Here is a 17,681-nt window from a genome sequence, read left to right as displayed (position 1 = left end):
AGAGGTGTCTCTGCCTTTCAATATGCACAGTCTCTCATGCCACTAAAGCAGTGGTCAGAGGGAAGGCACAAGACAAATCTCTTGGCTTAAATAAAAATGAATTCCTGGTAGCATGGTACAGCATGATAATTAAGTTCATTCATTGCTGTAGAATGGCTTGAATTTGCTGGGCCTATTTTGAAATCCCTCATTTTTCCATTTGTTCTGCTGCAAGGAGAAGACAACAAAGATTGTGTGCTGGGTACTAAAGATTTTTGATGGGGATTTTTTTTGGTGCTTCTGGTGAGAACTTCTTAGTTGAAGAGTTGTATAGGAGACATTGTAGAGGGTAGATTCAGACTAGGTGTAAGTAGGAAACAGTTTACTATGAAAATGGTGAACACTGCAAAAGGTTTCTCAGAGGGGCTGTAGATCCCTGGAAACATTAATGAGTGGGTTGGGTAGGGCTCTGAGCAGCCTGATCCAGTTGCCAATGTCCCTGTTTGCTGCCTGGGATGTTGAACCAGATAATCTTGAGAAGTCCCTCCCAACCCAAACCACTCTGACCTGGGAGTGTGAAATGGCTGTGGATGCAAGGTGTAAGGCTGGGCAGTACTAATTGCTTTTCCTGTGGAGGCAGAACTAAAGAAGGAGGTATGAAGGAAATCAATTATTTCTCTAATTGCCTTTGTGAACACTGGTGAGAATGAGGGTGTTGGAAGATGTGCAGCAGCTCTGAGCTGTACTTTCCTGGAGCTCATCAGTTCAGCACTGCTACTTGAAACATAAAATCTGCAGGTCTCTGTCCACCTCTGCCTCTTTCCCAATTTTAGCAGAGTTCAAGTGAATGTACTAGCACCCTCTCGGATATTCTATTTTATCATTTTTGGTCATGCAAGACTGCAAAAGAACTTTGCATTTCCTCTCACTACTTACCAAAATGGGGCACAATAAAGTAGAATGGCTCTGTATGTTTAATTATGTATTGAAGACACATGTGGTCTCTGATAGATATGTGTCTGTTGACAAAATAATGAAAATAAAGTATTTCGAGATAGCATTAAAAATGTGATAGAATTCTAAGGCCTATTTGTTTAGTGTATATTACTTCACAGTGCTACAGGATTTCATCCTAGAATTTTTCACAGATGACAACAAATACGCATTTCTCTTTTTGCCCAGGGACTGAAAGGCGACCCTGGTAGTCCTGGTGTGGCTGGTCCCAAAGGAGAAAAGGTACATTTTTAAATCTATTAAGTTGTATGTTTATGTGAGTGTGCATGATATTCTTCAATTTTGCTCATGTTGCCATTACTATGTGTGGCAAACACCCAGTGCTGCCATTTGTGCAATTTAAGGGTTAAAGAATATGAGTACAGGCTAACTGTACATGCAAAAGATGAGTACCCTTTATCACAGTGAATTTTAAAAGGAGGTCTGAGCAAGAGCCTAAATTTGGTGTTAAATCAGCAATTTCTGAATTGCTCTCTGGCTGCACTAATTTGCTCCCATGAACTAAACCTGATGGTCTCAGATGTGATTTGTACCTCAGTGACCTAATTCTGTGAATATTCAAAATGTCAGATTTCTTTACATATGTGAGCTGTCACACTGGCTTCAGCAGCCACCTTGTACATGTAAGCTGCAGCTTGTAACTTGACATATGGAAATGTGTTTTGAAGGATTGCTTTTTTTAAGCTGTGATTCATTTATGCAGAGGCCTGGCACTTTTTTCCCTTTAACCTGTGGTGAACTGTGTGTATCTCTGCCATTACTGGAGAAGAAAATCACTTTGCTCACATATTTTCATAATCAACATGTTTAATGATTGTACTGAAATAATTTCTGCAGTACTGCATATTCTCTAAAAGGTCTAGAGATTAAGTATGTATAACTAAAGAGATTGTTGATTTACTTCCTCTCCTGTTTTAACCAGGGAGATCCAGGACCTCCAGGACCAGCTGCCTTGAGTGTGAGTACATGTAAAGTACAGCCAAAAGAAAATCCCTAAGAAATACTGCATGTTTTTCACTAATTTGCAATGTGAATACTCCCCCTAATAAGTCTAAAAGTCCCTTTCTTCAGAATGCCTCTGCATTTTCTGTACGACTTGTGTAGGAAATTCTGTAAATATAAATAAAAATAAGCAGGTTGAAAACATCTTGCTTCCTCCCAAATGCTAACAAGGATATTATCTTGTTTATTCCATGTATAAATAGTATAGACTTGTTCTAGTGAAGGAGTTCCCTTGTTATTTTAAGGAAAGCATTTTTCAGTAGAAGGTTGCAAAAATGATCAAGGCTTTTAGGGTATTGTATTCTGGCTAGACACTGCTGTATGGATGGTGGAAAATGTTCTTGATTTCCTTGCAATCCAGGCCCCAAGCATGTACAAAGCATGAAGAAAAGTGTCCCCAAAACTCTGCAGGGTGGTCTTGTTTGCTTCATAAAAGTAAAAAATTCTGTCTGAATTCTATGAATTCTAGTGGTTTTGCTCGTGAACTGAAATGAAAAGCCCTTCCCTTCTGAACAGTCTATTTGGGCAAAACCAGTTCCAAATGGTGCAAAAGAGTGTGAAGAAAATGGAAAAAGAAAAGGATGAGAAAAGGTTCCAAATTCCCAGGCTGTAGTTTCACAACATGAGTAGCTCTTCTCCCAGACTCAGTGTTATGAGCCGCATCTATACTGTTCATATTACCCATGTAATCCTAAATAAACTTCAAAAGAACTGTCATTTATAATGTAAATAGTTTATACATGGTCTTTTCCCTCCCTTAATTTCCAACACTATAGCAGCAGGATCTCCATTAGAGCTTACAAACATGGAAGGATATAACAGAGACCCATATGATAAAAATAAATTCTACTCTTTAGGTGTCAAAATTAAGTTGCTGTGTTTTAGACTTCTTGTTTTTTGGATTATGAATTATAATGTCCTGTATCTCTATTTCCTGGGAAAAAGTTAGTGTTTTGTCCCAAGATCAGTGACTCTTTGCTGCAGTTTATATCCTACTGGAGGCAAACAGGTCCATTTATGTCCTTTAGTTCTTGAATATACAAACTGTGTGTTGGAAGAGTTCATATATTATTAAAATATTATTGGTAACCTGAAATTTTACTGTAGTAGATGCATTGGAGTTTGTCTTGCTTTAGATAGATTCTTGCAGGCCTTGAAGGGATCTTAAGAATGGGAATCAGACACATCTGAAGATAAGACAGGGAAAAAACCTGAGGATATCTATTTTGTGTGTGCTCTAACACCACAGAAGAGTCTTTTTGAGTTTTTTTATGTAAGTGATTGAAAAATTAGTACATCTGTTCTGATAGAAGTACCTGGATATGTTAAATCTCTTTTTTTTTTTTGTGTTCATTGTCTTAAATTGCAGTTGTGGTCACTTAGCTTTCCTAAGAATCATACTCAGAGGTCAGTAGTATGATACCAAGAATCAGAGAATATGCTGAGTTAGAAAGGACACACAAGTTGGAAGGGATCATCAAGTCCAACTCCCTGCCCTGCCCACAGGATCATCTTCCAGAGTCACACCACACACCTGAGAGCACTGTCCAAATACTTCTTGAACTTTATCAGGCTGGTGCTGTCACCACTGCCCTGGGGACCCTGTTCCAGTGCTCAACCACCCTCTGGGTGAAGAATCTTTTCCTGACACCCAAACTAAACCTCCCCTGACACAGCTTCAGGCCATTCCCTTGGGTCCTGTCACTGTCACCACAGAGCAGAGATCAGTGCCTGCCCTTTCTTGTCCCCTCACAAGGAAGCTGTAACTGCAGTGAGGTCTCCCCTCAGTCTCCTCCAGGCTGAACAGACCCAGTGCCCTCAGCTGCTCTTCCCTGCAAGGCCCTTCTTTCTCCTTGTGGCCCCCATTTGGACACTTTCTAGGAACTTTATATCTTTCTTATATTGTGGTGTCCAAAACTGCCCACAATATTCATGGTGAGGCTGCCCCAGTGCAGAGTAGAGCAGGACAATCCCCTCCCTTGCCCTGCTGGCCATGCTGTGCCCAATGCCTCCCAGAACAGTTTTATCCCGCCTGGCTGCCAGGGCACACTGCTTTCAGGTTAACTGTACCTGAAGTGATCCAATTTCATAAAATGGATGTCAAAGAACTGCATTTCTTTGATTGCAGAATGCTTTGCAAATGTTATAGTTCATTGATTCCACCACAGCAAGGTGTCTTTGTGTTGGTGCATTTACTGATGGTCACCTCTACACTTTTAAAAAGAAAAGATTTAAATTTTAGGAAAGCAGATGTAGTCTTCAGAGGGATGTTAGTAAGTGATGTAGACAAGAGTGAGTGTGAATGGGTTTAGCAATTTGAAGACAGATTACAACAGAGTGGGAATGCACAGCCCAGCAGGAAGGCTTTCTCTCTTGGCCACTGTAAATCGTTGTGTGTTTCTCTTGGCAAGAGCTAAAAGAATATTAATTACATGAGTGATGGTGGTAACGGAAAATTCAGTTTTCAGAGTGATTTTATTTGTGTGGCTTCTGTGTGGCTGTGATTGTTTCAATATATAATCATGAAAGGAAGATGCCATATCTTGCTGTGAATAAAAAGTAGGTCAGATAATATCACCGTTCATATGTCACTTAATGAGAACTTACTGTGTCAGAACCATTCATGCTGTTATAGCCAAAATATGATGTAAGTGTTTCAATTATGAGTCCTGTTAAAGTTTTAAAATGTTCCATTCATTTGGGATGAAGACATAATGTCATAAATTTATCCCCTGCTTCCAGTAATTTGTATTTTTTTCTAATGTGAAAATTATTTATTTTTATCTGAAAGATAAATGAATTATGCTGGGGGGCAGGGAGAGAAGTGAAAATGATGACACACTGTTAGAACTAAGTCCTAAGTATGACTTTTGGGCAGGGAGGAAGGGAACATTAAAAGGGACCAGCTTTTGTTTAAACTAGACAACTGGGCCTGGGTCATCGACCTTCTGCCCCAGTGCCTCTGCACACAGAGACAGGTGGTAAATGATGGCATCATACAGAGCTCTGCTGCCCTGTGCAGCCTTTCCATTCCTGTTTATTTCCATAGGAATCATACATCAGTGGAGCAAGCTGTATGAGGTCTATCATATATTCTTATTTCAGTATAAACTAGACCATCAGTGGTGTTGTTCAGGGTCAGAATGTTCTTCCCATACGCAGGCCTGTTCCATGCTTCTATCCTTAGCACAGGGAGTGTGAAAGTAACAAAAAACTGCAGCAGCTGGTTGGTCCAGGGAGAGTTGCCTGTAGGTAGTCTATACAAATATGTAACAGCATGCAGTAGAAATTCTTGGGTTTGTTGGGGTTTTTTTTCCTGTCTGTGCTACTGGCACCTGCAAAAGTCTAAAAGATGCCAGTGCCTCTGTGTCTAAAGGTGTTTGTGCAACCCTGATGAGTAGGAAATCCCACACAGCTCAGAAGCATGAGCAACATAGGAACATGAGAAAATACAGAAGAGAATGAAGGGATTGGTATCTCGAGGGAAAAAATATATTTTTAAGTGTTCAACTGACAGATATAGCCATTATAGTATGGAATGAGGGAAACTTCAAGGCAGTATGTATGGCAGAATTCATAAATACCCAACAGCTGTAGCAACCTATTAGATAGATGAGCACATACCAAACTGCAAAACAGGCAAAACAATAGCACTGCTTTTTGAGATGCAAAAATTATTTTTTGAGTTTGAAATTGAAATTTCCTAGCTCAGAAAGTGCGTCTGAAAAATAAAGTAGAGCTCTGGATCTTCCTGTTTGATGTGAGTTAACAGAAATTTCACACTTTAATCCCAACAACATTAACGTTTAACAAAACTTCTCACTTGTAGCAATAGCACAGAATTCAGAAAGAGATGGGATTAGAATTCCATGTGTTTCTGTGCATTTATTTAAAGTAGATACATAATCCTAGTACAATTTCATCAATCATGCATGAAGAATTAGAGAAAAGAAACAGCATTGTGATGTAAAATATGCTAATCTGTAAGAAGAAATATATGTTAAATTTGATAGGATTTCCATAGAACCCTATTGAAATTAGCAATTTCAATAGTTCTGAGTACATTTGTTTGACTGGGGCATTATTCATACAAATACATTTTTTGTAAATTTGACATATATATGTGTATATTTGAGCCCTTTTATTAAAGGCGTAAAGTTTTCCTGCGTTTCTGTGAGTCAGTTAACACTCCCCAAGTCCAGATATATGTATGTATTTTTTTTCTCATTTATGGTGGTATTTTTATGGGAGTAGTCCAAAATCATGATTGATTCTCAGCCTTTTTTATGCTGTCTCTAATTTCTCTGGTATGCTCTGAATTGCTCTCTAAGTAGTAGATGTCTCTTTCCTTTAGTACTTTTCAGGTGTCTTATGAATAAATGCTGTGATTAAATTTTGAACTTTTCTCCTCTATTATGTCAGCTTTATGAAGCAATATGGGGGATGTTTAAAGCTGAAGTTCCCTGATAAATTGCATTGTAGCTGGTGAACCTTCAGTGAGTAAAAAGGAGGGATTGTACTGCTCTGTAGTGTGGTTTTTGCCTAGATGTGGGATTCAGAGGCAGAAGCTGGGGGCTGTGCTCTGCAGGGTCACAGCTGGCTCCGCAGCTTGCCCGCTCTGGTATCCCAGCTTAAGCCTGTGCGTGCTGTGTCACAAGAGTGACAGGTGAGGGAAGGTAGCACAGCCATCCCTTGTAAAATATACGAGAACTATTCCCCTCGACACTCGATACCCTGCCTTTAGTTCCTGGGGAAAATGAGCGTCCGCCCGTACGTTCCTGAGAACCTATCCCTTTCAGGAGTTATAAAATAGTCACCCAGATGGCACCAAGTGTTTACTCAGAAGCCAAGGCTTAAGTCGGTCACAGACAGAAGTCCTCAGGACTTGCTTACTAAACAGATATTTGGAATGTTGGCTCCTGGCTCTGGTTAAAGCGATCCCAAGGAAGCTGGAGCACAAGTGCCGTGTGGAGGCGGCTGTGGGAGGAAGTTGCAGATTCAGGTCTAGGCAAGCTCCACTGTAACTTTTGGCTCTCCCCTTTCTAAACAAACATCAGCTACAGATTGCACAACTTTCTCCTCAGTTATTCATGTGAAGCTAAAGAAATGGTCATGCACTCTCCAGTAGTAAGCAGTCAAATAATATTACCTTCACTTTCTTTCCATGTAATGATGTGAAGGAAAGTAATCCTGTTTAACTAAAGAAAGTATAGACTGCAAATTACATTTTCAGTCTAAATCTCTTCTTTTCATACATTTACTTTAAGGAAAATCTGAAGTTTATCTGTCTGAGCTTTTTAAATGAGGTGTATTAATTTCCTGAAAATACTAAACTGTTTAGTTGTTTGTCATTAAATACAGTGCTCATTTAACTTCCACAGTATAACTTACAAATATCCTCTTCTTCAAAAAGCACTTTTTAATTATGGGAGCAGGTGCTATTAAGATTACCCATTTGCTGAAATAGAAGATTATTTATTAGTTACAGTGAGGTTTTAATCTTCTTTATGCAGTAATACTGATAGTGAAGGCTCAAGTGACGACTGAAGCCTTAACCTTACAGTAAATTTGTTTTTCAATAATTCTTACTCTGATAGATTGGCATGAGTGTGATTTCTATGTCCTTCATTACAATAATGATTTGAAAATTGTCCCATATGCAGTAGACATCAATGTAATGAATAATTTTGATTTACACTTCAGGATTTTAATTATACTTTTGTTTTTGCTTAGCAAATAAACCTAAGTTGATAAAAGTACTCAGTTCATGAATGTAAACTTCAGTGAAATTACCCTTTCAATTTCACTTTCAAATTATTGTCTCTGAAGGAAAGTATATTTTAAGGTTAATTAACAGAGAGAGCTAAAGAAATGGCCAAATCCAAAGAATAATGATGTCAGTGAGGAACATATTTTCTGTTCACTCCAGTAAAAAAAGGTGAAGAAAATGTAGCTTATCATGTTTTCTGGCAGACTGAAATGCTGCTGTTAAATGCTGTCTCCTTTTCTGTAGAAGTAAATGGATTGAAAGCAGTTTAGAAAGAAAAGTGGTGTAACAGCAGAACATTATGGTCACTGCAGTAAATTTAAGGGGCCCAGCAGGTGTAGAAATCTTTCCACTTGCTGTCTCAAGGTACTTCAGTAAGGATGTGACTGAGATCAGGTCATGTTTGGAAATGCTTAAGATAGAGGTAGTTTAATTTCCCTTATAAATGGTAATACAACAGGAAATTAGTCATCCTCCTCTGATTTTCCTGTGCCGTTTTTCCCATTGTAACAGATTTGTAACAGTGGGGTGTGTCTGCAAGCTCTGTGGGCTTCCGTGTGGGTGGTGGTGGACAATCTTTTGGGCAAGAGGAGGAAACTATGGTAATTGAATTTTAAGGTCTCTCACTTCCTCATCCTCCTGTTTGGGGTTCAAGATAGGGCTGCATCACTATTGCAGCAAGCAAACTGCCTTGAGGATAGCAGAGAAACCAACACTTTGACCATCTTGACTGGAGGAAAGTTATGCATATTTGAGTTCCTTTGCTTGCTGAGTGTGATTGTCTGTTTTTAGCTGAGAGGAAGCCATTCATTTACTCTCAATATGTAAAGGCCAAAGAGGACAATGTTCTCAAAATAGGGTAGAAGGATCACAGTGACCTGCACAGTAGAACTTGTTCTCTACAAACATCTCCAGTTTAAGTGGATGCCTTTAAGACCTATTGAACTGCATCTTGTTGCATCCTGTTTGGGATGCTGTGCCACTCTTACATCAGTGCAGCCACAGCAGTACCATCCACCCCACAAGCAGTATTTGGGTGGCTGGAGAGTGCTCTTCAAGTCAGTCATGCTGCAGTTCTTCACTGTGATCACCCATTCCATGTCAGGAATTTGGAAATCTGTGGTCACTTTTTACCTGAATGCTGGTTACCATGATTCCATGCTGCTCTACTTGTGGAGGTTACAGAGGGATCATTGAAAATTTAGTTCAACAATGTGACAGCTTTTCTTAATCCTGAACAAGGACTGTGTTTAAAAGAACTACATCAATTGCTTGCAATGGGAACTGCCTGCCAGTTTACTTGTAAAAATGTTTCAGCAGTGATGCTGTATCAGTGGAACCATACCTTTCTATTTATCATCATAATGTTTTGAAATTGCATGGCAAAATCATATCTATTATAGCTGGGTCTTTCTGAAATAGCAAGTGTTGTCAATATAAAAGCTTGCATATTCAAATGATTAAAAAAATATCTATTTTTACATTATCACAAGGCATATATGCATGCCTAATTTAAACTTTGTCTCTGTCTTTGTTTAACTTATCTTACTAAACTGCATACATTTGTTCCCCATCTAATAGCATTTATTCTGTAAAAACTGAGGTCATGTGTTTGCTGGAATTCATAGTGAGGAAACATTGGATGAAAGTAGCTTGTGTATAGAACACACAAACCAGTCAATAAATGAAATAAATTTTGTGCCTTAATTAGACCTGCATTATTATTGCTAACTTTTGTATTATATTAATATATGTTGAAAAGGAAACTTATTCTCGCTCAGAATGTATTCCAGCAACACTACCTACAAGTACATAAGGCAGCTGTCGACCCTTCTGCTTCAAAAACTATCAGCTATGTTTTGAAGCAACTTACACGATCCCAAAAATATATGTAATTGTCTAATATTTTGCTCTCTTGGCATCAACCATAATCTTCTGTGAGAAGCAGATGAATAACAGCTTTAAGTAACCTCACTATTCTATTTCAGCTGGGTTTTTTTCTTTTTTTTTTTAACATTCTTTGTTTCACCATGGAGTCACAATGAAAACTTGGCTTTTTTGAGAATATGTTCTTAGGCACTTTCTCTGAGTTATTACATTTATGAACAGTGCCTCCACCATGTCTCTGCAGATGCTTGTTTTGATGTATCAGGTATTTAAAAATGCTTTTTTACCTGCAGAGTCACATGACAGGATTTTAGCCCTTCTACAGTAAGTGGCAGAACTGTTCACTGATTTTTCTGTAACTTCCTAACATATTTTTCTTCTACTGTCTCAAGTTAAATAATTTTTATTAATTTTTATCACCTGATACTTTCAAAAAATATTAGCTGTTAAAGTACTAAAATGGTATATCCTACAGATATTTTCAATACAAATTCTTTTAAAAACTCCCTATTGCAGCATTTTGAAACCTGTTGGTTTTTCCTAGTTTCCATCAACTTACACTAAGTTTTGATGATATTTCCTTTAAATATCTGCCCACATGTTCTTCACAGTGTGGTTGCTTTCTCAATTCTCTGTGCTAACCAGCATATTTTCCCTTGTCAGTACTTCCCTTTATGGTTTGCCTCTTATAAAGGGATTCAGAGTTTCTGCTCTTCATTTCCAAGATTTTGTACAACCCTCTTGTGCCTACCAGTGCATCATGTATCATCTCTCTTCACAGCCACCCTCACTCACTGTGGTAGATTTTCTAACTTTCAGTTGCACTTAAGAACATCTGCATTTTACTGGCTTTAATTTTCCCCAAGCTACACGGCAATATTGTAGAGGTTTCCACTTCGTGTTCCTCAAGCTCCTTCAGGTATGTTACTCCAAGGGGCTTGCTTGTCCATGGCAGGAACAGGCTTTATAGACTGTATATGTTATTTTAATCCACTGCTCAACAAGGTGGGTAGAAGGCTGGCACCTTTCAGCCTCAAAGGTGGCCTGGCAGAGTCAGGAAAAGCCCATGTGTGTTAGGTGACCTCGAAGGATGCAGCATATCTTCCTGCCAGCCTGATGTCACACCAATAGCCTGGTTTTATACCTCACAGTGCCTTGTGCTGTTCCTAGACATTGTTCTGCTTATCACCATAGCCATGCTCTTGCCAGGTCAAACATATCAAAGCGACAGTGACACATAGTGAATGACTTTAATTGCCTTGCAATACCTGAAGGGTATAAGAAAGGTGGGAGCAGACTTTAGCTGAGCCTGTTGAAATAGGATAAGGGATAAAACTGAAGGAGGTATTAAACTGAAGGAGGGTAAGTTTAGATTAGATACAAGAATGAGGTTTTTTTACAATGAGGTTGATGAAACACTGGAACAGTTTGCCCGTAGAGTGGGTGGATGCTCCATCCCTGAAAACATTCAAGTCCAGGTTGGTTAGGACTCTGAGAAATTTGGTCTGGTTGAAGAGGTCCCTGCTCATTGCAGGAGTCTTGGACTAGATAACCTTTAAAGGTCCCTTCCAACCCAAACCATTCTGTGGTTCTGTGATCTTAATTGCTTTGGCTGTTGCTTACTGGAGACTTTATACTTGTAGAATAGATTGCCTTCTGACATAAATGTGGATGTACTGTTTAGAACACAATCCTCAGTATATCCCATATACCATAGATTGGATGGATGATAGATAGCTATAGATATGTATATTCAGTGTATGTTCTATCCCTTTACCTGTGGTGGTGGGCTCCTCTGACCAGCTGTGCTATCCATAGCTGGTGGCAGTCAAATCTGATCTTTGATCTCCAAAGGAAGATCTCCAGAAATTAAATAGGAATGCAACCTAAGTAGATAGTTTAGTCTGCCTTCCTACAAACATGTATTTCTGTTCATTGCCAAGTTCTGTAGGAGTTCAATGGTAGATCTTTTATTCGTCCCTTTAGAGAAAATTCACTGTAGAAGGTATTTTTTTTCATTTCTCCTGCAGGTTTCTTCTGCAGTTTTTTTCCATGATCTCTTTCAGTGAATGTTGAGCAGGGATAGCACTGCTAAGTCATTACTTTGGCCAAGTTACTACAGTTTTAGAGCTGTGTTGGTTAACATGGCCCATGTTGTCCTATCAATTTTTAAACGGAAGATACCACTGAGGTTGGTGTGAACTTTTACCTCAGTTTCAATATCAGGATGTGGCTCCTTGTACAGGGGAGTCCTCCCTGCCTAGTTACCAATTGTACACAGCTCTCCTCCCTTTCCTTGAAGATAAATCTCCTTATCTGGTTCCTTTTTCTTGACAATAATATTGTAGAGAGAAGAAAAAGAATAAAAGTACTCCTTGGATAAAAATGTTGGCTATTAATTATCACTGTTGTGCAGTTGCATTCTTGTGGAATTCTTGTCCCCTTGGAGCCTTATTGTACAGATATGTGAGGTTAAGAATTTCCTCCCCATAAAATGGACATTACAGGTTTTCATCTCATTCCCCTGCATAAAGTTGTCACTAAAATGAAAAATTAACAAAACAAAATTCCACCTCTTCCTGAATTCTCAGAATTTCTTCACAGACTTAGAATATTGCTAACCATTAGACAGAACACTGCAAGTTCCACACTACCTAGATGAGAAAGTAAAGAAGCTTTACAGAGGTCACATTGACATGCTCCTTTATGGGTTTGTGTATGTATAAGCTACGTAACTTGCACTGTAACTAACTTACCATGATATTGTTTGTTGGACACACGTTCTCATGCATATTTTAGTTCCATAAACTTATGGTGAAAGATGGACATGGTGTGCATCAGTTTTGTAAAAGATCCTGCACCTTATGCTGTTTACATTATAAACTGAAATGATAAGAGAAATATCCTGTAGTGAAATACTGTCTAAGATATATTTTTAGCTTCAGTGTTTGAAATTGGAGAAATGGTAGAAATGGAAAAGCTCTTGAAGTGACCACTTCGTTTTAAAATTGAAGTCAGACTACATTCTAATCAATTTAAAACATTACTTGAAAATGTATGAGCTAGTAGCTTTGGAATGCCTATTTACTTTCTCAAGTTTATTTTGGGAATTAGAGATCATAAACGAACTTCTTAAATTCCTTTCTAGAAATCTGGGTACTTAAAAAAATTATGATAGTCAAGGCACCTCAATTCACCCTTATTGGGTCACTAAATGTGTGTCACTGATTCTAAGTAAGTTGTTTGAATTTGACCAAAGATATAAATCATGCTGAAGCAACACATGAGTCTGAGTAATTTTAAAGATTTTAAAATATTAGTATTTAAAATTCTTAAATAAACAAAACAGAAGTTCTTTAATTGCGTGACATCTATAAGAATATAACATGCAAGGCTTTTGTTTTTTAATTATACAATGCAGAACTGTTACATATTCTTTACTGATTACATTTAAAATTATTTCACATTTCTTGTTGCCATAATGGAAATTGGATTGCTTCCTCAATGTAATTTTTTAAATTGTTTTCCAAGGTGACTCATGAAGAAAAGGGAGAGTGGGGGGAATGACAGTTCTAAGTTGTTCTGAGCTGTTATTTGAAGGCTTTATGATTACATTGTACAGTAATCAGATATAAAATTAAATCCCCAAAGCATCAGACCTGCTCTGTGATTTGGTCTCTGGCTGAAAAAGGCAGATCCTTGCATTGAGTTCAGAAGGAATCTCACAAGTCAAGGATGTATTCAAAACACTCAAAGCTCCAGCGCCTGTTCAGGAGAGAGAGAGAGGAAAAAAAGAGACCCTGAAGTGTTTTGAAAAGCCAAGCCAGAACTGCAGAGGAAGCAGCACAGGGCTGGTTCTTAGGATGCAGTGAGCATAAGGCCTTCTGCTATATTTAGTTCCCTCTCCCTGCCTTCCCCTCCCCCTTCAGTGCCTATATTTGAATTTGAGTTGTAGAGTAAGTTGTCTTTCATTTAAAATAACTTTTTTGGTCAATTTTTATGGCATCCTAACTTAACAAGATAAATCACTTTTCAAGTAATATTGTAGTTAAATACAACTATGCTTAATTAGTGCCGAGTTACCTCTTCTTTTCCAAAGGATACAGCCTTTATATGATGGCATGTGATTAATAATTATTGTTTGTGCTTTTTCTTGCACCCTAATATAACAGTAAAGGAATTGTTAGGAAACGGCAATTCTTATTATTAGAAATAAATGCCGTGTCTTGCCATCTGGAGCTTTGGTCTAGTCTTACTTCTGTAGAAAAGAGGATGAGAATAGCACTGAATGTTATAATTGTTTAATGTTTGTATTTTCAGGGTTTGCTGGAGGGTCCCCAAGGTCCACCTGGCAAAGAAGGTCAGAGGGTGAGTAAACTTGGTGAACAACTGGTCAGTGTGCTAACAGCTTGATGTGTGACTTCTGCCTAGCACTAATAAAAAATGGTGAGGTAGCAGCTGAGTATGAAGCATGCTGACAACAAACTGAGCCTTGACACTTGAGGATTCTCTTCAGTTGAGGGAGATTTAACAATTTCAACTATCTAAAGTGTTTTAATGACTGGCAGAACAGATGTATTGTATTGTACAATTGTTTTGTGCAGTATGTTTCTGCTGTAATTTTAACTGAAATAATATTAAAACTTCAGTTTTCCCTTTTTAGTAGGGGTGAACTATACTTTGCAACATCTAAGATATATAAAGATATGAATTTAGGGTCATTATCTAAAATATTAGCAGAAACCAGTAATGCTGACCCAGGTCTTTTAATGCCATTATGCAATTGTCAGCACCCAACATATGTGTACAAATGACACAGTAAAGGGGACTGGAGGGGGAGGTGCAGAATATGCCAAATACATTAAATAAACCTTTGGGTTTTTATAATTTTAATATGATTAAGTAATGAACTGACTGGTTTCTCCATGTTGTTTTTATTTTCCCTGACTTATTGAATTTGATAATTCATTAGAGCAGATAACAAACACTTATGATTGTGGTATCACAAGAATTAATTCACTGTTGTAAATTTATAATCTAGTATGTTCCTAAAAGTTTGGAAAGGTATTAAGACTCAAGCATTTCAATATTTTTACAAATTAAGTGTGTGCCCAGTTTGCAGTTCTGAAGTGGGGTCTCAATAATTCTTGGTTTATTTAGGCATCTTGATATTCAATATCACAGTTAAAATATCTGACGTAAAAAGATTAAGTGTTTCTCATCATTGATCTTAGTAAACTACAGTGAATTTTTAAAGGCTAATTGAATGATTCCAATAATAGTAATAAAACTAACAGAAGACTAGCCCTTGAACAAAATGAGTAATGGCATGTAGACCTCAAAGCTATGTTTTATGTTGGTTGTTAAGTTTTAAAAATAGTACTAAATTCCATTTAAGCTGAACACGAAGACAAGAAAGCTGAGTTTATTTATGTTTCTCGCTGAGGATTGAGAATCTGATCAGAAAAACTCAGTGTAGTAATGCCGAATTCAAAGTTGTGTGATGAAAATGTTATTAAAGCACACTTACTAGCATATTGACGTCCTTATTAAGAATTTTATAATTACTATTACTATTACAGTTAAGCAATTAAATATATAGGATACTGTGAAAAAATAGTTTTATCCTGTTTTAGTATATTTTAGAGTTGTTCTGTAGAGTATTGAATCTGCAAAAAGACTGATTCTTCTTTAGGAACTGTTATAAAGATTCTTGTGTTTTAGAAACTTCACTCTTGGAAATTCATTTTTTATGCAAAAGTTCAGAGTTAACACACTGTGTTATATTTAACGGTGGATAAATTGATTTGGAAATACTTTTAATTTTTTTTTCATTTTGCAGTAGGAATTAGTTAGTGGGTTGATACTTTCATCATGGACATTTTCCTACTCACACATAAAATTGAGCTGCTGTCACACTCCAGCCCCTATAAAAATGGGAGCACTGATGGTTTTGTAATCTCACCATGCACACAGCTGCCATGAGCCAAACAATGGGAACAGCAGAGTGGGGAGTCTCAGCATCTGTCTTTATCTTTCTACCAGTGAGATGCTCACAATTCTCCTTCTGCTGGCCACTCCCGCCCCAGCATTAACAACATTGTTGGCAGGCGTAATCCAACTCCCATGTGCTCTTGCATTTCCAATACATTTAATTACACAATAACATACCATTTGTAACAAGATCTCTGCTCTGTTTAATGACAAACAGGACAGTGCACATCTAATGGCTATTAAATGCTCCTTTTTATTCAATTACAGATGTCATGTTCCTCTGTTCTACTTTCAGCAGATCCTTCAAATCTTTCACATTATATGAAGTTATTGCTTTTCTCATGGGCTGTCTTTTGAAGATTAAAGCATATTATTGAGTGTGTAACCAGCTAATATTTTTTTCTCTAACAAATTATTCAGACCTAAAACAATATTGTGTCCATTCTGAAGACTGGAACTGTAGCGTATTAGGGGGAAAAAAAGCCATTCCAGAAACACTTGAAAGTATCTATTCACTTTGAGAACATGAACTTTTATTTTAAGTTGCCATTCATATGGTACTTGCTATATTCAAAATTTAATCTACCTGCATCTGGAGCATTTTTAAATGCTCCTTTGAAAATTGGTCTTAGATTAGTAAGGAGTTGAAAGGACAATCATACAGTGTGTAACTTACAGACCTCAGAATACACATTGAAGCAAGAAGAATTAACAGTGTTAATGGCCATATTGAAGAAACATATAGAAGGCTCAGGTTAGAGCTAGTGACAGGTAAATGGCAATAGAAAATGAGTGAAAAGCAAGAAAAACAGCATGCATTTTCATTTTCAGAGTGTTTTAAGTGAGGTTTTATTATATCAACAGAGATCAGGATTTAATATTAGAACTACTAAGAAATACCAAAGGTGTCCTGTCCCAGAGTGGGCACCCATCTCCCTGCATTCACTAAAGAGGGAACTAGGAAAATTGTGCCCCTAGTGAGAGGAATAAGTCTGAATAGTAGCATTTCTTTCACCTCACAGGAATAATCTGCACAAAAAATCACATCATAAAAATAGATATAGTAATTATTATAGAAATTGAGTAAATGTTGCTATTATTATAATAAACATAAAGATAACTGTGGTTTTTGAGCTCAAACTTATGTCAGCCTTAAAATGCTTGTTGACATGTACATCAAATAGGCTTAGGAATGCAAATTTACATCATTACTTAATTAGATTAGTGGTGTATTTATTTCAAGTGTAAAGGGGGATCAATACATTTTTTCAGAAAAGGTGATAACAGTTTTTTCTGATAGATGCACTGTAGACCAGAGACACCAGAGTTATGGGTGTCATTTGAGCCCATGCCTAATTATTAAAACACTGAATATGTCACTTTGTGTGTCTTTGATATATTATACTGTATATATAATATAGTAATATAGTATATTACTACTGTATGGTCATACTGGGTTATCATCTTACTCCCACATCAAAGAGCAGTTTAGGTTCTTACTTGTTTAGATGATGGTCAGCAATGGAAATTGATGACAGAAGTGTGTGAAATATCTTCTATCTTAGTTGGTCTTGCTGGATACTTTCCAGATCTCCTAAAGAATAAAAAGGTTTGCAGAAAGCAGTGCACTAGTGTGATATGTTTACAGAAATGTAGTATGGGGAGATCATTTGGAAGGAGAGAGAAGCCCTGAAAATTCTAGTTTTGAACAGCATTAAAGGGCCCTGTATCAGGATGACCAGGCTATTTTTTGGCTTTATTTAACAGAAAATTGCAGATTTACTACAGGGTTTCAGGTAATGAAGTAATGGAGAACAATGAATGTGACGATAAATAAAATTTGGATTCATAATCATATTACTTCTCTTATACTATTCTAGTACCAAAATGCATAAATATTTATTTTCTGAATAAACAACTGGATTAATAGTCTAGCATTTATCATGAGTATTGGTTGTGTCTCTAAGAGTAGACTCATCAGTTCCCATTCTTTCCTCACTTGTTGTGACACCTTTCCCTCTCATCCCCATTATCTCCT

The 17,681-nt window shown here is 37.4% G+C and overlaps 1 protein-coding gene across 4 annotated transcripts in view; it reads left to right on the top strand.

Annotated features, from left to right (window-relative positions):
* Positions 1-17,681, top strand: part of COL19A1 (collagen type XIX alpha 1 chain) — a 177,925-nt gene that overhangs the window by 92,185 nt on the left and 68,059 nt on the right. For all 4 annotated transcript variants that reach the window (XR_008483184.1, XM_054279127.1, XM_054279129.1 and 1 more), the window contains 3 exons: positions 1,162-1,215; positions 1,916-1,951; positions 13,970-14,017. Coding sequence is in view for 3 of the 4 variants with exons in the window: in XM_054279127.1 (XP_054135102.1) it covers positions 1,162-1,215; positions 1,916-1,951; positions 13,970-14,017 (138 nt within the window). In the remaining variant the exon portion in view is untranslated. The remainder of the gene's footprint in view (positions 1-1,161; positions 1,216-1,915; positions 1,952-13,969; positions 14,018-17,681) is intronic.

This window comes from Melozone crissalis, unplaced genomic scaffold (genome assembly GCF_028551555.1).
Source record: "Melozone crissalis strain CALT ecotype California unplaced genomic scaffold, PUWL_Pcris_2 ptg000027l_1, whole genome shotgun sequence".
Lineage (NCBI taxonomy): Eukaryota > Metazoa > Chordata > Aves > Passeriformes > Passerellidae > Melozone > Melozone crissalis.
The sequence above is the reverse complement of the archived record's forward strand: the minus strand, read 5'-3'. Positions and strand labels throughout refer to the sequence as shown.